Raw genomic sequence first — 22305 nt, forward strand, 5'->3', positions numbered from 1 at the left:
ACATATTTCCAAGTTATTAGCAGCAAATTTGAATATTTGTTGACACAATATTATTATTATTATTATTATTGGCAGCTTGTACAGCCTGATTCCATCAAATCTCAGAAACGAAACAGGTTGGTTTTCGTTCCAGGCTACCGATGCTTATCACACTATTTGACACTAGGTGGCGCCAGAGCGTTGATGTTTTGATAATGACCAGTAGTAGTCGCTATAACTCAGGCCTTTTTCCCTGAGGAGGGAAAAGGAAAAAAAAAAATCCCATAATGCTCGTCGCACCGGCTGTGTTTGAATGTTAAAAGTAAGAACCCGATAGACTTTAATATGGTTTTCATGTGTCTGGGATGTACAGTGGAGGAGACGTCAAGACGGTCCAGAAAATGACTCGGTTGGTATTTTGTTTGTATTGGTGAAACACAAAAAATGTATGAGTTACCACTTTGTTTCGCCATATGTTCCCAGACAGAGATGCTAACAGGCGAGCTAACGGCCCCGTGTATACGCTTCTGTGCAGAGCTAGCATGCTAATGCTACATGTACTTCTAAATGATTGCTAACCGAGTTGAAGTATGTTTGACTAACTTTTAGACAAGAAGGCGACATGTCCCGTTTTTCTACATGTCAGCTTCTCATCACTAACAAAAGAGAAACGTAGTTAACGTAATATTTGTCTTATCTCCTTAGTTCGCTAATGCAGCCAACACCTTTTTGTTTACAACCTGTTCTTGTGAATGTTTACTTTTTAACTCCTCTGAAATTAGCTATATAGCCTCAGATAATTGTTCTTCATAATATCGTAAAGCTTGTCTGTGAGTTTTTGCCCTGTCTTTTCTCACAGTTTCTCATATTATGGACGCTAGGAAGCATGATTTGCAACGGAACGTATTTAAGGTCAGTCACAATCACTCCAATGGCCTTCTGCAACCGTGCCTGCATCGTTTTGTTGCAGAGAACATGAAGCAGGTGTGTGGATATTAAGAGCAAATGCCATGGCTTATTGTGTATACAGCCCAGTTGTGTGTCATATCCTGGTGACTGTGAAGTAGGTCTGTAGGAGTACTGAATGCTGTAGTCGCCTCAACCCTATCCTTTTGTTTTAGGTGGATATAATAAATAAAGAAGAATTAGAAAGGTGAGCCTCTAGTCCACATCTGTGTGATTCATCCAAATATAACTTCCTAATTTGCTGTCAGTGCGCCTCAGATCATAGGGACTTTAAGCAGCGATGGAGCTGTGGTGTCTGGAAATCAATCTGTGTTCATGCTGTGCAGAGATGCAACAGGTGAAAAAAAGCCATTTAAAAATGATGTAGATTACCTTGAAAAGTAAACTTTCACAAACTTAAATTGCTATACATGCTTGTATTTGCAGTTTTTGAAGATACGATTGCATATACCCTTTTTATTTTATTGGGATGGCCAGTCTGAGGGTTTTAATACTGAGATTTTTCCTTTACGAGACAATTCGTGGCAGCTTCATCACTTTCTTAACGGTGCCTCGGGTCCCTTTTACACTTGCACTATAATGAGTAAATGTTTGTGCATGTGAGGAGGATAGGGAGTGAGTATCAAGTGGCAGGTTTGTGATCGGAGGGCCCTCAATTTGATTCTTTTTTGGACATTGGGGGAACTGCCCTTGAGCAAGGTCCTTGATCCTCAAGTTGGTCCTAGTGTGCAGTGGTGCACGTTGCATGGTAGCATTTTGACATCTAGATATTCCCACCTAGTGATTTGTTCATGAACAGTCCAGTTCTTTTCAGTGGGTCTTTTGTATGAATGAAGGGGTCTGAGTGGTACTAGGGAGCCCACCTTAAATCCAATCCAGTCCTCTTAAGCCACCTTAACACTTGCACAGGTTTGACACTTGCACAGATTTTATCCCTGCACTGACACGCACTTTGTCGTACCAGTGTGTGTCATTAGATGCTACTCTTGAAAAGCCATCTTGACACTTGCACAAATTTGGTCCCTCCACTGGCACGCAAGATGAGTAAACTCATAAACTGCGGGAGGCCCTGCGCGTAATGACGCATTGTTTGCGAATAGATTGCGCAATGTTCGGGACTAGTTCATTGACGTGGCACCCTGGCACAGTTTACGACAAGTTTACTCGGCGCACAAGATTACATGCCAGTTTGGGGATCAAATTCGTGCAAGTGTCAAAGTGGCTTTACTTGAGATGGAGAGAACATGGGGGGGATAGGACGGCGGAGGTTGTGAGCAGAACCTTTGGGAGGTGGGGGTTGATGATGAATGGCGTAAAAAAAGACGAGAACAAGATCTGAGTCTTTTCAAGGAGTTAGTTCCCCCACATTATCACCCTCGCCCCTCTGTTTGATTTGGTTTGATTTCAAAATGCGGTTATGTTAACACACCAAAGATGTTGAAGCCAGCATATGTGTATCCTGTCATCCTCCTTACCCGTGTGGGCTGCAGCTCCCTGTATTTGCATTTGGTTATATTGTAAATGGATGTGCATCTGACATTGGTGTATTGTCAATTCCAATAGTCGAGGAAAATGTATTTATAAAGCACATTTCATTACAGCGAAAACTCAGTGTGCTGTACAAAATCTGAAAAATGCAAAATAAAATTAAACCAATAATACAATTCCTGTACCAATGGCGTTGCATCAGTTGTATGTATGTTCATTTCATTGTGATACTAGCACTATGCAGGCGTAAGAATTCCAGGTTAATGTGAGACTGTTGTCCTGCTATACTTATTAATATGAGGGAGCCGTGTAACATATCCCAGTGCTGCATAAGCTGTGTGTTGTTATCCGGGTGGAGCCATTTGATACGATGTTGCCACTAAGTGATTGTTACAGTTATGGTTATTGGTCAAAGCCCCTCTCCATTGACCTTGATGTTATCCATCACTTGAAAATGCTGCAAGATTTGAGAGAAATTTAAGGACCATTCAAAATCTGTTTAATGCATCGATATGAGAGACTGGAAATTCATTTGTATTGTATAACATGGAAGAAACTACATTAAACTATGACGAGTGCCAAGAATTGACGTGTTGGAGAAATGAAGTTGTCTGGTAGTAGTAGTTCCAATCCAATCCACTTTATTTATAAAGCACATTTAAACAGACTCGAGTCTCCAAAGTGCTGCACAGCAAAAGCATAGACACGCAAAATAGTAATAATAACAATAATAACAGTAAAATAGATAAGATAAAATAATACATAAATAAATAAAATGATAAAATAATAAATTTCAATAAAATAAAAATAAAATAAGACACAAGGACCGTACAACTCACGCGGTGTTAAAAGCCAAGGAATAAAAGTGGGCCTTAAGACGGGACTTAAAACACGCCACAGTGGGAGCAGATTGGATGTGTAGTAGTTGAGTCTCCTCTGTCGTGTGACTTTACTCACCTGGCTCGAAGCACTGTTTCGATGACAATGAATTAATCTGTTGATGGCGACAAACATCCAACACAAGTACACAGAGAACCTGGGATAAATCAGGGTACACAAAACTGATCCCGATCCTTGGAAGAGAAGAAGAAAAAAATACCAAAATAGCAAATAGTCAGGTTGTAGTAGTGACTGTATTCACGTCATTTAGATTTTTTTCTATTTATTTATTTTTTTAGATCTTCAGGCTGCTTTGTGTCTTCAAAATAACTGTAACCATGAAAGAGCACATGGTCATTTCTGGTCACCATGGTGATCCTTAAAGCTGTTGCTGCATAAAGTCTCTAATCCCTCAGTCGCTGAACCACTGAAGCACCTTTCCATGACTGAGTAACACAAAGATGACTGTTATATTTGGTCTATGTTGGTTTTATTCATGGCAGATTTCAAGTCCATCATAGAGTCCAAAGTCCAAGCAAAGGTAGACGTGTGTCCTCTTGCAAAAGGAAAGGCCGTCCATTGGTGGAGGTGGGCTTCAAGCTGCACCGCAGATCGTCAAATGTAGGCTGTGGCTGTGACCCCGGCATGGCCAACAAAGAGAATGAGATGACATGCTCCGATGATGTGCGCTGTTTTCACTACAATGACCACGGTGGGCTTCCTGTGAATTCTGCAGAGGCCTCAAAGATGGCTGGGGCCAGCTCCAAGCACAGTGACTTTACTGAGGTCAGACTTGTCACATTGTTTAGGCAACAAAAAATAAATAAATGAATGCATAAACACTGAATTTTCTTTCATGGTATGTTTCTCTTTTTTTTTTTTTTTCCTTTTTTTTTGCTGTAGCTGTCCAAGGATCATGAAGCTGTGTCTCACATTCTGTCTGGAAGAAAACTTCAAATAGCTGTAGCACAAACGCTGTGGCGCCGCAGTGCCAGTGAATTAGTGGCCTATTTAATCAGGTGAAATAATGTCAGCTAGCATTACATCCTTGTATTATTTGTATAGTCTTCAAAGAAGTGGAAGTTCTTCACTTTGATTCCTTTGTTATTGAGTTTTTTATTTTATAGAAGCCAAGACACAGCAGTACTGCTGGATTGTCTACCTGTTTTGACAAAAAAGTGAGTATGTCTTTTGACTTCGCTTCTGTTGTAATGAATCACTTGACTGTTTAAGTGCAGTGAGGCATAATTGATTAAGTGCTGTCTTTCCTGAATCATGTTGTTTGTATCAATATCTTTTTTTTTTCTGGTGTGTAAGTCACTTTTGTTTTTTCTTCTAACTCATTTAGGAGGTCCTGTGGCTTTTACTCTGGTGCAACTTATATACCAAATAATCACTTGTTATTATTCATAAGAATGACTATTTACAGTGCCCTCCAAAAGTATTGGAACACTTGGTATTACACACATTTTAACTTATGCCATTTCAAATACAAAAAATTAAAAAACAAAACTCAAAGCAGATCTATATATAAACCCAAGATGATGGGTTGTGTAATGGAACACTTTTGTATAATACCTATAAATTGCCAGTTTTCTTCAGACAATTCAGGGGATGGATACATGAACATTTCCAAGTCACTCAATATGTGTTGGGCTTTAATTACATAGATTATGAAAAAATACAAACAGTATGGCACTCTGTGGTAAATCTGTATGGAGTAGAGATAGTTCTCACAATCATAGTGACTGTACAAGAAGGAGAAGAGGGAGGAAAGCCACCAAGACACCCAGACAACTCAAAAGAAGTCAATGGCTTCTGTGGCTGTGATTGGTGACATTGTGCATAGTGACTGTTTTGTATTTTGTATCACCAGTTGCACAGCTTCATGATGAAGTAATATAGAGGAAGATTTTATTTAAAAGACCTGAAAGTTCAGCTACAATTTGCCAGAAGATACATCTGAGATGCAAGCCTAGATTTGATATTTTGGTGAAAGAAAACCCTCCTCTGTGCCTCTTAATTATGAAGGTGTATAACTGCGATACAAAAGGCAAATGTTTCAATGAAGTAAATTGTTTATGTGGTTACTATTGAAAACTGACTATGCACGTCACTTTTTTTGCTGCATAGATGAAAAGCGGCAGACAGAAAAGTTGTTTAACGCCCACCTGGAAATTTTTAAGATTAAAGTTTATTAAACTCCCAACTTAAATTCATTGTGTGACAGCCCCCCCCCCCCCCCCCCCCCCCGAGCATATTGTAAAAAGCAAAAAAATGAGTTTTCGCAATGGTTGTCATCCGTTTGTCCTGTGCTCTTATTGTGAAAGACTCTTATGCAAGAAAGAGGAAGTGAGTGTTCTGTGACAATGTGGCTAGCTTTATAGGGACAGGAACAAATGGATTATTTAACTGTAGAGTTGTTGGGGCAACAGCTCCAGTAGGGGATCCCAAACTTCCCTTTCCTGTGGCCACATTAACCACCGGTGACTGGGTGATACTGAGGCGTTTCCAGGGCAGTGTGGAGATATTATCTCTCTGCCTAGTCCTGGGTCTTCCCCGGGGTCTCCTCCTGGACCCCTTAGGGAGGTTGTGCCCAGGAGGCATCCTTACCAGATGCACAAACCACCTCAGCTGGGTCCTTTCAATGTGAAGGAGCAGTGGCTCTACTCTGAGTTAATTTGTGAAAGACTATGTACATAGATGATCTTGCACAGCTCCTCTGGGTGTGTGCAGAGGTGTAACACCCCTCCCCCCCCCATCCTTAAATTGGCACGGGAAATTAAAAGTGCTAAAGACATCAGCATGAAAAATAAATTCTTTACGGCCTCATACTGTCACAGTAACAAATAACTGAAATGAGAAACACTGTACTGAAGCTGCTGTAAAATGTAAAATAAATCACTTTGAAAGGACAGAAACGCGTCTGTGGTTGCAGTTTAGTAGCTGTATTCTCGCTCCTTTAATCATCCGACATGTTGATGCTTAACATTGTGGCTGTTTTAATCTTAATTGCATATGACAGTTTGAACACACATTTCTTTGTAGTCATTGTGCTTACTTTTTCCTTTTGTTTCTCCTCCTGCAGCCTTCAAACTGAAGCGCCGTCTTTATCGATTGGCTGCTGTGTTGACCTTATGCCCCAAGTGAAAGTCATTCTTGCCAGTAAATACGAAGAGTAAGTTAGATTGAAGAATTCATATCTGACATGTATCTGCACTAAGCTGATCCCAGCAGCTCTATTAACTGATGACAGCTCTCGGACGATTGGTGAAACCTTTTTAAAGACTAACACTGAGAAGTCAGCGGCCTTTGTACAGTTACTTTGATGTGTTCAATGCTGTGATGTGATGGTTTGTGTTGGTTGAATTGCTTTTTTTTTTTTTGCAGACACATAACTGTGGGTTTACACTGGGTTCAGTCTGTCATCAAGAAGTGGTGGCCAGAACTTTCTAAGAATGAGAAAAGACTGCGGGACAGTTGTTTGGAGCACAGGTGGGCAGTGCATGCTTAGATCTTCGTTTTATCCATGACCTTGAGAAACGTTACTGCTGTAAACAGTATTAATGGTATAGTGCACCTCTGTGCACACTCTGTTTCACTGCTGATGTCCACATTCTCTCTCTTTCTGCTGCATAGCCACAGTTTATAAGGCATGAAAATCATCATTTCTGTTTGATTTTGGCATTTATGTTTGCATAGATTAATATTTGTTGGAATTAACCCTTAGTTAAGCATCACTGAGTAGTGTGTGTCACATCACTGTTTTGACTTTGAAGAATTAAAAATTACTTGCCAACACTGACCCGAGGTAATGTCCCACCTGTAGATAACAGGAGGGTTTCATGATTCAACAGATAATAATACTTGTTAACAGCTTCCTCAATCTGTTGCATTTTGTTTTGAATTCTACTCACAGTGAGCGATGAAGACAAAAAAATCTTGCTAAGTTGCTAATTAGACGCTTTATCTGCCAAATCAGTGAGGCTATAGAGTGAATAATTCACCAGTATAGTGACTCCATATTAAGTTGTTGCTGAAGTTTATTTCAGAGTATCTGCAAAGAGCTGTAAAGCCAGTTTGACACTATACAGTAACATGGTGCATGTGCATAGTGCATATTGCATATTACAGTGGCAGTGTGTGGCTGGAAGGTGCCAAAGGAGAGTGCAGGAGTTGCAGAACAGGTTGTGGTCCCACCTGGGGCTAATACAGACACAGCTCTTTGTCTTTTATTGTATTTTATTTTGGGAAGCACTTTGTATATATGTTTGTGCATGTCCTGCGCTTTTATTGTGGAAGGCCAGGTGTGTGTTTCTCCTCATAAATGTTTGTTGTGTTGCAGCAAATTTGGTGCAGAAACATTTTGCCCACCTGTTCACACATTGGCACCTGTGTGTCTTTCATTTGTTGACCTGCTATAAGTCTCAGAACAATTGTAACTCTTCGTTATTTATTTTTCTTGGTCAGTTTCCTCGGCTTTAGACGATGACATGAGTCCTTTCACAGTTGCTTTTCATGCCAATTATTGAGTTATTCTTTATTTCTCTGTGTTTTTAATTATTACACTTTATCCTAATTTGTTAAAGAAAGAATCCTGCTCTTGTTACTGGTCTGTGACCTTGGACAAGATACTTAAATTACATTTTTCTCAGCCTACTCAGCTGTAAAAATGCATATCAGCCTGGGCTGGGGCGTTACCTGTGGTGGACTGGCGTTCCACCCAGGGAGAGTCATGGACTTTCACCCATGTGAGCCACAGAAACCAGAGAGAAGCACCAGGCCAGCCTTGTTATCCTCAAATCTGGATGGATATAATATACTGCAGATGACAAACCAATGTCTTTTTAATTTCCATTCCTATGTTTAATATGTCTTGCATTATAATATTCATTACAACTTAGTTTGTGTCAGTGTTTATCATGTCATGGGTTCGTTAAAAGGTCTGTTCTCACATAATGTTTGTCTTGATTGATCACTTAGAAAAGCATCCTTGTAAAACAGTTTTATGATTTTTAGTATCATCCAAAAGTATTCAAAAAGCATCTCATTCCCTTGTGGAGGTACTTTGGACCTCTCTCTGTCAGATGTATACTTCATGCCTGGCCTCACCCCCACCACCACAACCTTCCACTAAAATGTTGAATAATAATAATATAATTCCACCAATGTTGAATAATAATAATATAATTCCACCAAGACACGTGGTTATATGATGGAGCAAGTACTTTGTGTGTTGCACTCATTTCCCTCTGGAGTGTTTGAGTGGACTCTAGGCTCAACAGCAACACGAGTCTCACTGTCCTGGACAGGAAAAATATCCTGTTGGACAGGGTGTCTGCTACTTGTTGGATGAAATGTGGTAATTCTTTATTCTTGTAAATAAAGGCAACATATCTGCAAAGGCGTACGCATGTACGCCCTCTGTATGTGATGCAGCGTAACTGTCAATATGAGGCAAAGTGCCAAAAGCTACAACATAATGTTTTGTTGGCAGGAAAGAGAAACCTGACCAAAGAGAAAACGGCCGTGTCACCAGGTGGGATTGGCTTTGGCGAGGCGAAGACTCCCATAGTGTTGAAGTCTCAGTACTTGAACAAGCTTCTCAGCTAATTGCTTCATGACTTAAAGATTATTTTAAAAGCTCATTAGTCTACTGCTACCCTACTGGTCAAATAGTGCATCTCAAAGCAATGTGCATTTTACAGAGGAATGCTTTGGATTCACGCATATGTTTCACCCTTCAACAGGGATCACTGTGTAACAGTGGTGTGTTTCCTTACCCAATCAGTTTTGGAGGCAGGCCTTACTTTGTTTCATCACAAAGAATGAAAGCTCAAAAGAAAGTCACACTGGAATTGCTTGCTTGATTTGTGCAAGTTTGAACAAGTTGCTGAGTGTAATTCTGTGTCCCTGGTTTTTGGAACGCTCTGCAAAAGGATCCACAGACTCGTAACTCCGGGTTAGCACTGGGGTCTGACTGTGTGATCCCGGTCTATCAGGACTTGCCTAACTCTACTCACAAAGCCATGAAAGACCTTTTTAGACCTGAGTTTAAGAATTTTCATGAGCCAGCTGAGAGAAGATGACTTGGACCCAGAGAACAGTTCGCACACAATAATATAGTGTTAAAATGATACACTGTCCAGAAGTACTTTAGTTAAGAACATTACTAATTTAAGTATGTCAGATAACTTCAAACTGCCATTTTTGGCAGGCAAAATTATATTTATATCAAGGTTTTACTACTCATTGGAATAGTTTAATAAAAATAAGTGGTTAATTCTATTTTTAATTAAAAAGGTGACTGGTAAGAATAGCATTAAAACAGCGGGTTGGTAAGAAGTATCAGTAAAAGTAGTGGTATTGTAACTATACATCCTTAGTTGTCTCCCAGTAAAGAGTGCTGGTAGGACTGTAATATCACTATAGAAATATGAACATTTTGTGTATGTGTGTTTTAAGAGCGGCTGACTGTCATCTTCACTCCTTAAATGATCTTTGAATGACTTGTTTCATAAGCCGGCTGATTTATTGACGACACAGACTGCAGCCGAAAGTTTGCTGATTCTTTAAGATATGTAAATTTGAAATGTTCTGAAACGTCGTCTCTGCGTGTCTCTAAAAATAACCCCCTCAAGAACAAAGCTGTCAGGAAATGGGACTGTAAGTCAAACCAGGAGGTTATCAGGACACGCAGAGCTTAATCAATAAATAAAACACTGTTTCTGAGATTCAGAATTATGTCTGAAATATGTGCCAAAACAACAGCAGCTGTGCCCAGTTTGAACTTTGTGTTCAAAGTGATAAACATGGCAGTGAATGATTTCTGTGAGGGCTGAAATATGAAATGTAGAAGAAGGAAAAGCAACTGATGCAGTTGAATTTTTTTTTTTTTAATTGAAGCTTTTCTTTTACTCAGAAACATGACTTGGTTTGATTTCAGGAATGTTGAAGCCATGAGGCAGCGGCTGAAAGACTTGTGGAAGGACAAAACCCGGCTCTGTCTGATTCCAGGATCTATGGGAGAACTTGCAAAGGTCAGAAGGTTTTCATTCTGAAAGCTTTTTATAGTTTTCTGTCTTGGAAGTTCTGCAGAAGAGCCTATTAATAAAGCTGTCTGTCTGCAGTCTGGAAAGGCGACAGAGGAAATGTTTGCCAGAGCTACATGTTGAAGCCGGAAAGCTTCCAGGAAGTCTGTTTGCATGTATTTATGCTTTCAGGAAAGGCAGATTTCTAATATCATTTTGACTTTGCCTCATAGTTATCTCTGCTAATAAGGTTATGTTTTCAGCTCTGTTTTTGTTTGTTTGTTTGTGAGCAGCCTATTAGCCACATTTTTTTTTCATATTGTAAGACATTTTACAGAGAATTCATATCCTGATAGGTAGGAACTGATTCAATTTTGGTTTCCTTTATGGACTACAAGTTTGATCTGGATCTGATCCAGATTACAGATTTTGTGGCTGTTTAAATTTAACATTGAAAACCTCATTTGATATATATATTTTAATTACATCTTAATCAAATGTGCCCCAATCACACTCATATTTGAAAGTGAGGTGCAGACACTCACTATCACCTGACAAAGTTTGATCCAGATCTGATCCAGATTGTAGATTTGTGGACATTTGGATTTAATATTGAAAAGCGCATTTGGTGCACATTTTGCATTATATCTCAATCAAATGTGCCTCAATCACTCATTTGTGACAATGAGGTGCAAAGTGACGCCCTCAATGAATATTTTATTTTTTATATTTTAGCTTATGAAAAGCCACTTCTAACAAGACGTTGGCGGAGGTTTGCTTTTCTACGTTTGTGCTCTAATTTAATGTAGAAATCATTGCAGATTTACAGAATAATTGGAGTATTGAGAAAAAAATTTTCTTGGTTGACTTGAGATCAGTTTTGAGGAACGCAAAATCACAAATCCCTGGACAGAGTGGAAGTGGTTCGGCACGAAACAGTATTACTTTCAAAGAAATTTAAATGAACCTATGATGAAACACCAAATTGCTAGTTGCTAGATTTAAGGTGTGTATAGCAGAAATGGATTATAGCACTGATTCCCAAAGTCAATCAATCAATCAATTTTTTTTTTTTTATATAGCGCCAAATCACAACAAACAGTTGCCCCAAGGCGCTTTATATTGTAAGGCAAGGCCATACAATAATTATGTAAAACCCCAACGGTCAAAACGACCCCCTGTGAGCAAGCACTTGGCTACAGTGGGAAGGAAAAAAACTCCCCTTTTAACAGGAAGAAAACCTCCAGCAGAACCAGGCTCAGGGAGGGGCAGTCTTCTGCTGGGACTGGTTGGGGCTGAGGCGATGAGAACCAGGAAAAAGACATGCTGTGGAGGGGAACAGAGATCAATCACTAATGATTAAATGCAGAGTGGTGCATACAGAGCAAAAAGAGAAAGAAACACTCAGTGCATCATGGGAACCCCCCAGCAGTCTACGTCTATAGCAGCATAACTAGGGATGGTTCAGGGTCACCTGATCCAGCCCTAACCTATAAGCTTTAGCAAAAGGAAAGTTTTAAGCCTAATCTTAAAAGTAGAGAGGGTGTCTGTCTCCCTGATCTGAATTGGGAGCTGGTTCCACAGGAGAGGAGCCTGAAAGCTGAAGGCTTCTGCCTCCCATTCTACTCTTACAAACCCCTAGGAACTACAGTAAGCCTGCAGTCTGAGAGTGAAGCGCTCTATTGGGGTGATATGGTACTACGAGGTCCCTAAGATAAGATGGGACCTGATTATTCAAAACCTTATAAGTAAGAAGAGAATTTTAAATTCTATTCTAGAATTAACAGGAAGCCAATGAAGAGAGGCCAATATGGGTGAGATATGCTCTCTCCTTCTAGTCCCCGTTAGTACTCTAGCTGCAGCAGAGTACTAAAGGTGTAACTAAGTAACACTTATGTACTAACTAAAGTGTGAAAGTACTGTAGGCTGGCTATGAGAGGTCACAAAAAATAATCTTTTAATTTTGTAATAAAGTTTAAAGATAGATGTTGCTTATTACAGGAGAAGGAAGGGAGCATGAATCCCCATTTCCAAAGAAGCAAAAACATGATCAGTGAAAGCATAAGCAATCTGCAACACCACCACTAGATGACACTAAATCCTACACACTGTAGCTTTAAAGACTTTTTTTTTTTTGCATACTTCGGTTTCCAGAAATGTACTTGTGAAGCAGCTTATGTATTAGTACATTTTTCAGAGTGTTTCACAGGCTTTCTTGGAGGGGAGGAAAACTAATGTGTTGTTGGCTTCATGTTGCAGGCTATCGAGGCTTATCTGGCACAGCTACCCTGACGGTCTTTAAGCTTTCTGGGGATGTGACCACTGCTGCCAGATTATGGCGTGCTTAGAACTGATAAGGGACACCAGAGAGCTGGACTGGTTCTTTTTTCTGCCTCAAAAAAGAGAAAAAGAAAATTCTAACCTTGTGCCGGGACTGAAGTTGACACTTCAGGCAGGTTCCTTGGTTTGAGCTGGAGACGAGACTGGAGCAAAAACACAGCAAATGACATGCTTCACATTGAAGTGGACTCTTTGGATGGAAGAAACAGCAGACCTTCTGGAATGTGCCAAACTCTCCAACATACACTGCATCACTCGTTGCCATAGAATGCCAAATATACTTGTGGGTGTCCTGAATGCATCACCAGTTTTTCCTCCTGGATTCTTCTGAATCTGGGAACTAGAATCTGCAGAAGTCTTAAGTTATTAGAGCTCGTCATTTTCAACATTGCCTCTTCATGTGGCATTGCCTGTGTAATGTAAAAATGATTCTTTTAATCTCTTTTAATAAATTTTCCAAAAATCATAACTTGATTCTTTTCTATGTATGTGGATTGAGTTGTACATAAAACAGTTCCCATCTTTAATGAAAATTTGTTGAACCGATGCTGGATCCCACTTAATGAACCAGTTTACAGTTTTCATGATCACGGCATGCAAATAAAATGGTCAAAATAGCATCAAAAAGTGTTATCTGTAGAAAATCTTGAATTTTGTATATTGTGTAATGTAAATGCCAAACCCCTGTGTGTGCAATGTTTAGTATCCATGTACGCTGGCATGGTGAACTGGTTTATACAGCAGAAGTTATTAAGTAGCAGCCCAAGTATGAACAGTTCTGACACACATTATATTAAAATAAATATTTTCACCTGTTGGTTAATTGTTTAATTTGTCAATAGAAGTCCTCAAAAATATGTGGATTACATTTTCAAGAAATTTCACAGAAAGCAAATGCACTGATTTTGATTTGATTTTCTTGGTCAAATTTATACATGTCAGTGTGTAAATGACACATTCCACATCTAAATGGCACAAAAAGTATAAAAAACCTGTTATCTATTGTACTCATTATGGACCAAGTAAGATCTTGCTGCTTTTTAGTTCTGGAGCGAGATCATACAATAATGATTTAATGAGTCTATAAAAATAAATAAGAGTAAATAAAAATCTTTGCAATATTAAATCAAGCACTAATATTAAAATATCAACGTCTAGATGTCGGGTAATTCCTTTTTCCGACTGGGCTTCGAATGCAGCGTTTGGATGATTTTTTTTTTTTTTGTTTTGTTTTTTTTTTTGGGGGGGGTGACGTCAGATTGTGCAGGGACAGTCAGCTGATGGTTCTAATCCCACCTGCTGTGACTTCACGTTGACACATTTGGGCAGCGTTTCGCTGAAATACGGTCAGACAGCATGGGGAGCGGGGACAGAATAGTGCTGTTGTGTCTTTTGTACACGCTACCTTCGTTTTGGCTGTTGTTACATCGACGTCGAAACCGGGCCTAGCACCCGGCGTATCGACACAGCAGAACGGAGATCGGTTTAAAATTGAGGGAAGAGCGATAGTCCCGGGGCGTGATGGACACAGACTGGGTTTCTACAGCTCGAGGTTCTAGTCGAAGGTGAAGAAATTGTCGGCTTTTGAGGTACGTGACACTTATACGTTTAGTGCGGTCGCGTTAGTCTAGTTAGCCATGTTATGTAGCATTAGCGTAGCGAGCTAGCTGCATGTTGCTAACTCGGTAGCATTAAAATTTGTTAGGTACAACATGTCTGACATTCTAATATTATTAATGTAGAATATGCCAATAAGGGAAAAAAATGAGGGACTCTGGCCAATAAATTAACTGCAAATTTAGTGTTGCCAGATCTTCACAGAAACAAGCAGCTGTGTTTGCACAAGTTTTAAATTATTTTTTTCGCAACTAGGCGAATTCTGGGACTCTTGTACAAGCTTATATCCATAATTGGGGGGATAGGCTGCTGTAATATAGTTATGTGAAATGTAGGCCCATACATATCAGTAGAAGCTGCATAAGATAAATGTAATCACTGTTACTTTAAATGTGATATTACTGTAACCATTATACTTACTTTTAATGACTTCCTGGGCTTCCATCAGAAGTGTATTTGTATGTGGTGAAAGTGTTGACTGTACGTATACTGTAGGGACGTGTCACGTGTATAAAAATTCTATCCCATACCACTATAAAATCTGACTGAATTAAAAAGAACCTTTTAAAACCTTTAAAATAAACACCAAAATCTCATCCCTTGATTATCTTAAATATTAGAAAGTTATGGGTGTTTTTGTGCTGGTAATCAAGCTTGTTTTCCCAGCTTCAATTAATAGATGAAACAGTAGGACCGATTTGGACTTGTTTTCTTTCTTTCTTTTTTTTTTCTCATAGCTTCTTAATATCAAGATATTTCCATGAATTTTTCCGAGGATGGACTTACCACATCAAAAGTCCAACATGGTGGATGCCATGCATCTAACACTGGCAGTCACTGGATTTTGAGCGACTCGACAAGACTCTTTTGTGAAATGGCCAATCCTTCTGAAATTCAGCAAAATGAAGAGAAATACTTACTCTTTATTCCCTATACATAGATTTTTCATCCCTATTCTTCCTTCTGGTACAATTTAAGTGACTTTGATGAAGCAAAAACAAGAAATCAGGTAACTTCTCTCTCCGATTGCCTGTAATGAAAATTGGAACACAAGGTGGGAGCTGGGTAATACTACGTCGTCGACCTAAAAATAGATCAGGATATCCCTCCAACAGCCAATAGCAAGGTGAATCGCAGGGAGCTCCCTGTGAAATGTGGTTACATGCAATTATGCAGAACCTAATCGAGGCGCTGGCCTACTTTGTCCACATCCCTACATACTTATCTTGGCATTGATGTTTATGTCACTCAATCCTCAGCCTTTGAGATTGAGAGACACCTGGGAAGATTTTATGGAGTTGTGAGGTCACTGGACAGAGGTGTTTAGCGATGCTGATATCGTTGCAGAAAAAAAAGATCCATGGCTTTAGGGTCCTAGTGCTTCCTACTTACTGTATGGTTGTGAAACTAGACACTAATCCATGACTTAAGGCGATGCCTGGATTTCTTTGGTACTAGGTTTCTTTGGAGGATCCTTGAGTATCACTTGCTTTGTGATGGCGTGTCAGTTCTGACATTTTGGACGTGTGGCACACTGGCAGGGTTCTCTCTACACACCAGCACATAGGTGCCTCAGTGTTGAGGACCCAGTGGCTGGGGAAGTCCAAGTACATGCCCATGTGTGACAGAGGCCAGCAGGAGTCGCTCTGCCATAGTAGTCAGTAAACCTCACTCCCCAACAGTTAAAAGGATTCTCTGGCCACAAGGCTAGAGCCTTGGGTTCTTAGCCTTCTGGTTAGAGTCCGCCTCCCATGTCGTAGATTGTGAGTTTACATCCTGAGTGGAGCGAGTGGGAGGAGTCAGAAACACAAAGCAGAGCAAGCTGCTGCACATGCTTCACCTGGCTGCAGCAGATAGATGGTTATTTTGGAGATGTGTGGTGATCGGCTGGTTGTCTGTCTGGGTGGTTGCCATCAAGGACACATGGCAGTTTCGTGATGTTGTGGATGTGGTATAGTGCGGCACCAGCGCCTGCCAGACTTGACTCATTATATTTACAGAAAGTTTATTTCTCTACTTCATGAAAAAAAATGTGTGGCAATTTGTCATGTGAAAGTGATTTTTGAAATGATTTGTTGCTGTGGAAACAAAATGAAAAGGTGGCCATGCTGTTTGAAAGTTTTGCTGACGATCAGGATCATTTGGTGAGACCGGATCCAGAGCTTGAATGTTGATTCAGTGAATGCTTCTTTGGTGGCATCGGTTCTTGCTTTAAGTACCAGATTGTGAATATTATCATGTTGTGGTTACTTTGCCTTCGTGCAGATCTGGTGGATTCACAGACTGTACTGGTTAAGTCTCCAAAGAGGAGTGTACATTGAGCACTGACGGCTTATTTTTCATATTAAGCCACAGATACACATGCATTCATTTTGCTAATATAATTACATGGTATAACAAAGACAGCGGCTCCATTCCGCCATGCCAGTGCTATTGGTAGCGATGTTTCTCATGCCGTAGGTTCAGCAATCTGTTACTACAGATGCTCCCACAATGCCAGGCAGAAGGTGTTGGTTTTGATTGTCAGCTTGGTGAGTATCCTCCTCTCGCCACCCCCTTGACAGGCTCAAGAGGGATATGTAGTTCAACTAAAATTGTCATAAGTTTTTAATGGTGTCCCGCACTGAATGTCCAAACAATGGCAGTCCTCTGCAGATAAACCTGATTTAAGCCACTTTGTTTTTTCTCTCATAGTACAAGAGAGTTACAGAGGTATTGGCCGAGACCTGCCGGGGGGGAGCAAAAATGAGTGTTAGATGTGTTCAGACCCAAACACATCACATAACAGCTTTCCTGCTGCCACTTCCTGTTACACGTGTGGAGTGTGGTCAGTACAGGTCCTGACCTCTACCTCGATTGCCTCCATTCTGAGAGACCTTTTGAATGATTGTAACCACCAGAGTGCACTGCAGCTACAGGAAACGTGACCCAGCTGTGCAACCTAATCTCTTTTTCAACTAGAAGCACTCGGAGTGCAAACCTCCGCCAAGGCCATGGGGTCAATGACGCCATAACATCTACACGCCGTGGAATCATTGAACCTAAAAAAGTCTAACAATGATGTTTGCTCAGTAGTAACAAAAGTTTCATCTGCTGTGACTGGATAGCATGTATCCTTAGCGCTTGGCATCACAGTTTATTGCAACTTGCACCTTTTCCAGAAGCTACTGTCATCTGACCACTGATATTGATATTGCATGTGCTTATAGACAAAAACAAATAAGAGACAAAATTCAATTTATTATTCAACTAACTGCAAATATATGAATTTTTTAACATTTATGAAACACTTCTCTAAACAAGGCCATAGGGTTACTGACCCTAAAGAGATTCCCTCCTTGGCACAGTGATCTATTTCTTTTTGTCTCTTTCTTTAAAATTGTATATAATAATCATTAGATTATTAATATGTAAACAAAATAAATTTAAGAAATATTACAATTTGAAAACAAATCCACCCGAACGTGATGACAGCTGCAACTGCTTAATGCTAACTTTTAACATTGAAAATGCGATAGACATGCTAATGCATTAGCATCGGGATCCTGATCACGATCCAGATCACCACTAAAATTTAATCACTTGTTCCTCTTGTCATTTCCAACCACTCCACAAAATTTCATCAAAATCCGTTCAAAACGTTTCCTACAGACAGACAGACAAACAAACACGGCCGAAAACATAACCTCCTTCGCGGAGGTAATAATGCAGCAATTCTTGAGGCATTTTGTTTTAAATCTAAAGACATGCAGGTTAGGCTGAATTGGAAACTTAAAAAAATAGATGGTCCTGGTCTCCCTTGTAAAAGAAATCTCCATGGGATTGGCCTCGTCAAAAAAATTATATGGTATTTGATCATGAATTTTTGCTGTTCCTATGGCCAAATAATCTGTTAAATCTGCTGCACTTTACCTGAGGCCAAAATATGGCCATTGGGTATTATGCCGACTTTGCCTCTGTCTGTCTGTGCTCAGCATACGTCCAGTCCTGTTACTGCCAGGGTCTTCAAATCACAGGGAACGTTCTTGGGACACAGACCTGCACAAGTTCAAAGATGCAAACCTTGACCTATTTTAAGTGGTCAAAAGGTCACATTCCGTTTTCTATTTTTATGCTCGTATGGCTGAGGGTATTTTAGTACTGCGTATTTTTTTAATCTATTGTTAATTTTGCAGAGTAAGTGGTGCTGTGGAATTGGAATTGGGCTACCAACCTATTCATGGGTAGATGTGTGTAAAATATCACGACTGTGTTTTCTGGTAAAGTGCCACGTTTTAATGTATAATAATAATAAAAAAATTAGATATCATGCCAGGGTCAATTTTTACTTTGGCTTAAGTTGCATTATTTGACATGATTAGACACTCATCTCATCAGTCACCTGGGAAAAAAATGAAGCATATTCAAAAATTCCATATCCTAGCAGGTTGACATACTTTTTGAATTTAACCATTAAAAGGACCATGACATCATTGTAAACCATGTTAGTGGATTAACTAATTAATGTGTAGTCGTGGTTGGAATAGACTAAGAAAATTTACAGCACTTTTATGTGAGACGTAATAAACACGTAGCGTTTTGATTAAGATATATAACATGGTGTGATATCAACTTTTTAATATAATCAAACAATTTCTGTGCAAAATTTGGTGCTTTTACCATAAAATACAGTCGTTTTCACATATCTGCTGTGCTTTAAAGCCTGGGGTGCATTCAGAATTTTTTTGTTTTGGGATTTATATGTCACATGTTTGACATTTGTTCCTTTAGTATATTATTCATAAAGTTGCTGTTGCTTTTGTCACATTTTCTCATCTTTAATGCTGCAGACATGTTTGCATTTTTCTTGAGAAATTACCCCAAGGAAGCACTACAGTTAGTTCAAGGAATCATTGCAGATTGTTGGTGTTGAATTAAATGTTGGTGTCTGGGAAAGCCACATTGGTCATCAATCAATCAATCAATCAATCAATTTTTTTATATAGCGCCAAATCACAACAAACAGTTGCCCCAAGGCGCTATATTGTAAGGCAAGGCCATACAATAATTATGTAAAATCCCAATGGTCAAAACGACCCCCTGTGAGCAAGCACTTGGCTACAGTGGGAAGAAAAAACTCCCTTTTAACAGGAAGAAACCTCCATGTCAGGTGGTAACTGAAGGGACAGACCATGTTGAACTATTGTGATCAAGCTGTAGTGCAGACTATACTGAATGCCCGTGCACCCTCCACTAGGGCACTGTACGGCAATAGATGGAAGCTTTTACCCGCTGGTGCAGTACACAAGGCGTGGACCCTGAGTGTTGTCCTGTGCCAGTGCTGCTGAGCTATCTTTTATCATAGTTTGACAGCTGTCTGTCTCTACAATTAAAGTTATGTTGCTGCTGTCTCTGCTCGCCATATTATGGTAGATGGTCATCAATAGGATTGCACCCCCTTATATGTTGTTTTTTTAATAGCCCAGCAGATTAAGTCTACATATGGAAAAATCTTTCAGTTGGTGATGCAAGCATCAAACTTGGTACATATATTTCCAAACATAGTTGAATAAATAAAGCACGTTAGCCACCCAAACAAATCAATATGGCGGCCATTTTTCAAGATGGCGGCGACCTACACCAAAATATTGCATATACCTACCTCGAATGCTTGTAAAAACTGATCTGCGGTTTATATTGTGGAATTTATGCCTTTTTTGTCTTCCAAAAATGATGAGAGATATTTGAATAGTTACATTATGAAATCCCGGCCATTTTTTTCAAAATGGCGCCCACAATATAGTGTAAGTTTTCAGTACCCAATAATTTGTTACGTGCTTTCATTCTGAATTGAATAAAACACTGCTTATTCATTATTGAGGGAGTGTTTTGTACTGTTTTAATCTTCAAGAGATATTTATTTAAAAGAGTGACAGTTGAAGCACAACCAGGGCACTCTGGTGACATCACTGCTGTGAAACTCAGCATGGGGTCCAACATCAGCTCTACTACTTTTGTAAAGTGTCCCAAATGCTACCTTATGAGCCCCTACTATTGATTATCCTTTTATAAGTATTTAAGTAGTATAAGTAAGGTAGCCGCACCTGAATAGACAGGATGTGCCAGCGTGGGAGAGCCGAGCGAAGGGTAATGGGGCAATTGTCATCCGGATGGTGTACAGATCGCACGGAACTTAAATAATGTTGGATGAACGATCGGGCTAGGTGTAGGGGTAAATTTACCATGAACCTAGTTGTATCCCATATTTCTATGTGCTCAAGATAATTTTAAGGTGGTAAAAGGATAAACCCTCGGCCTTAAATATTGTCAGTTTCAATATTATAAAGAGTCAATATATATACATTGATACATCTATGACCTTTAGTTTTTAAAAATGGCAAATGTGAGACCATTGTCATCAAACTAAGCTGCTCCCGCTGACCTCCTGATGAGGTAACGGTGCTCCAAGCTGGAGGTAGCTGTCGTGTTAGCTAGCTGTGCTTTGGTAAAATTCTGTTCTTTGAAAAACTAAACTGACTTTAAAACAGATGCGTACTTATCCAGTTCCACAGGGTCTCTTCAGCTTGTCCAGATGTAATCAGTATGTGTTTTAGCCATGAAATGACAGTTTTGGTTTTTTTTGTCTGTTGTTCCAGAACTGATGGGAGTTTTTCTGTGAACGACATCCCTTCTGGATCTTACGTTGTAGAAGTCATTACTCCTTCTTATAGATTTGAACCAGTACGTGTTGACATCACTTCAAAGGGCAAAATGAGGTGAGTCCAGATGATGCTACATTTAAGTCACAGTTGGCTCGTGCTGTTATATTCTTCACAAAATAAAGAAATCTTTTCACTGAAGCCTCTGTCTGTTATTTCACAGAGCGCGGCTTGTTAACTACATTAAAATTTCAGAAGTAATTCGCCATCCGTATCCTCTGCAAATCCGATCCAGCGGTCCCCACAGCTACTTCATGAAGAGGGAAACCTGGGGCTGGACAGACTTCCTCATGAACCCTATGGTAAACAATGTGCCCAGCTGAATCAACTAGGTTCATTTTTATTTGTACCTTGGATATACTTCATTCAGCCGATACATATTTAAACAGTGACAGTTTTTGTCTCTACATCACCACTTGGTGGTTGTTTCCTTTTTTATTATATTATTACTGTGGGGATTTAAAAAAAAAATTTATAAATGAGGACAGAATTTTGAGATTCACTATTCCGTTTTTCCAAAACCACTGGGATCATTCTCTTTATATGATTTCAGATTCCACACAACTGTTGCTATTAAAAGATGAGTGTCAAAATGTTTTTTTTTTTCTTCTCCTCCTCTTTGATGCTGTAGGTTATGATGATGGTTCTTCCTCTGCTGATCATTGTTCTGTTAAAGGTGGTAAACACCAATGACCCAGAGATGAGAAAGGTAAAGAACACGACAACTTCATACGCACTGAAATCTGTCAGACGTCGACGTCTCACGAGTCATTGATTAGTCACTACTTTGGAGATTAGAGCTTGTAATGTCAAAATTCAGTAATATGAAGCTTCGATATGAGCAATTGTGCAATTGCTGGGGACAAATAGAAAACCAGACAAGAGCAAATTTGTAGTTTGAAGCAGTCATGTGGTCTTTATTTTCTCTATCGAGAATGGGGGACTCAATGCTGTTGTATTTATCACTTGGAACAGCACGGTTTCCTGTCTGACTTTCTTCAGGAGGCTCCTCAAGCTGACAAAGGAGGAAAAAATACGTATTGTAGTCACATACTTACAGAAGGGCAGATCAACGAGCGAACATCAAAAATTTAAAAATGTGGAAAGTTGCTCTTTTTTTTTTTTTTTGTAGTGTCCAATGTACCGTGATCATAGTACACCTAGGATTGGTTGACCAAATTTCTGAAAAAATCGTTGAACGGTTTGTCAGAAAATATTCGGACAGCGAATCATGAAGGTGTGCTGAAGATGATCGTTATGATCATTAGTTGCTTTAATGAGCATTTAGCGATAAAGTTCCCTGTTCA

At 39.6% G+C, this 22305-nt stretch overlaps 1 protein-coding gene and 1 pseudogene across 1 annotated transcript; both read left to right on the forward strand.

Annotated features, from left to right (window-relative positions):
- The first annotated feature begins 253 nt into the window (after positions 1–253).
- On the forward strand, positions 254–12718 carry katnbl1 (katanin p80 subunit B-like 1). The gene is made up of 10 exons (XM_034162507.1): positions 254–388; positions 839–963; positions 1101–1132; positions 3816–4098; positions 4216–4331; positions 4440–4490; positions 6401–6490; positions 6703–6807; positions 10259–10352; positions 12603–12718. Exons 2-10 carry the CDS (start codon positions 850–852, stop codon positions 12633–12635), a joined length of 918 nt encoding a protein of 305 aa, XP_034018398.1. The 5' UTR covers positions 254–388; positions 839–849; the 3' UTR covers positions 12636–12718.
- Positions 12719–13696: 978 nt separating this feature from the next.
- On the forward strand, positions 13697–22008 carry LOC117503545 (annotated as a pseudogene).
- Positions 22009–22305: the final 297 nt, after the last annotated feature.

Source organism: Thalassophryne amazonica, chromosome 21 (assembly GCF_902500255.1).
Source record: "Thalassophryne amazonica chromosome 21, fThaAma1.1, whole genome shotgun sequence".
Taxonomy (NCBI): Eukaryota; Metazoa; Chordata; class Actinopteri; order Batrachoidiformes; family Batrachoididae; genus Thalassophryne; species Thalassophryne amazonica.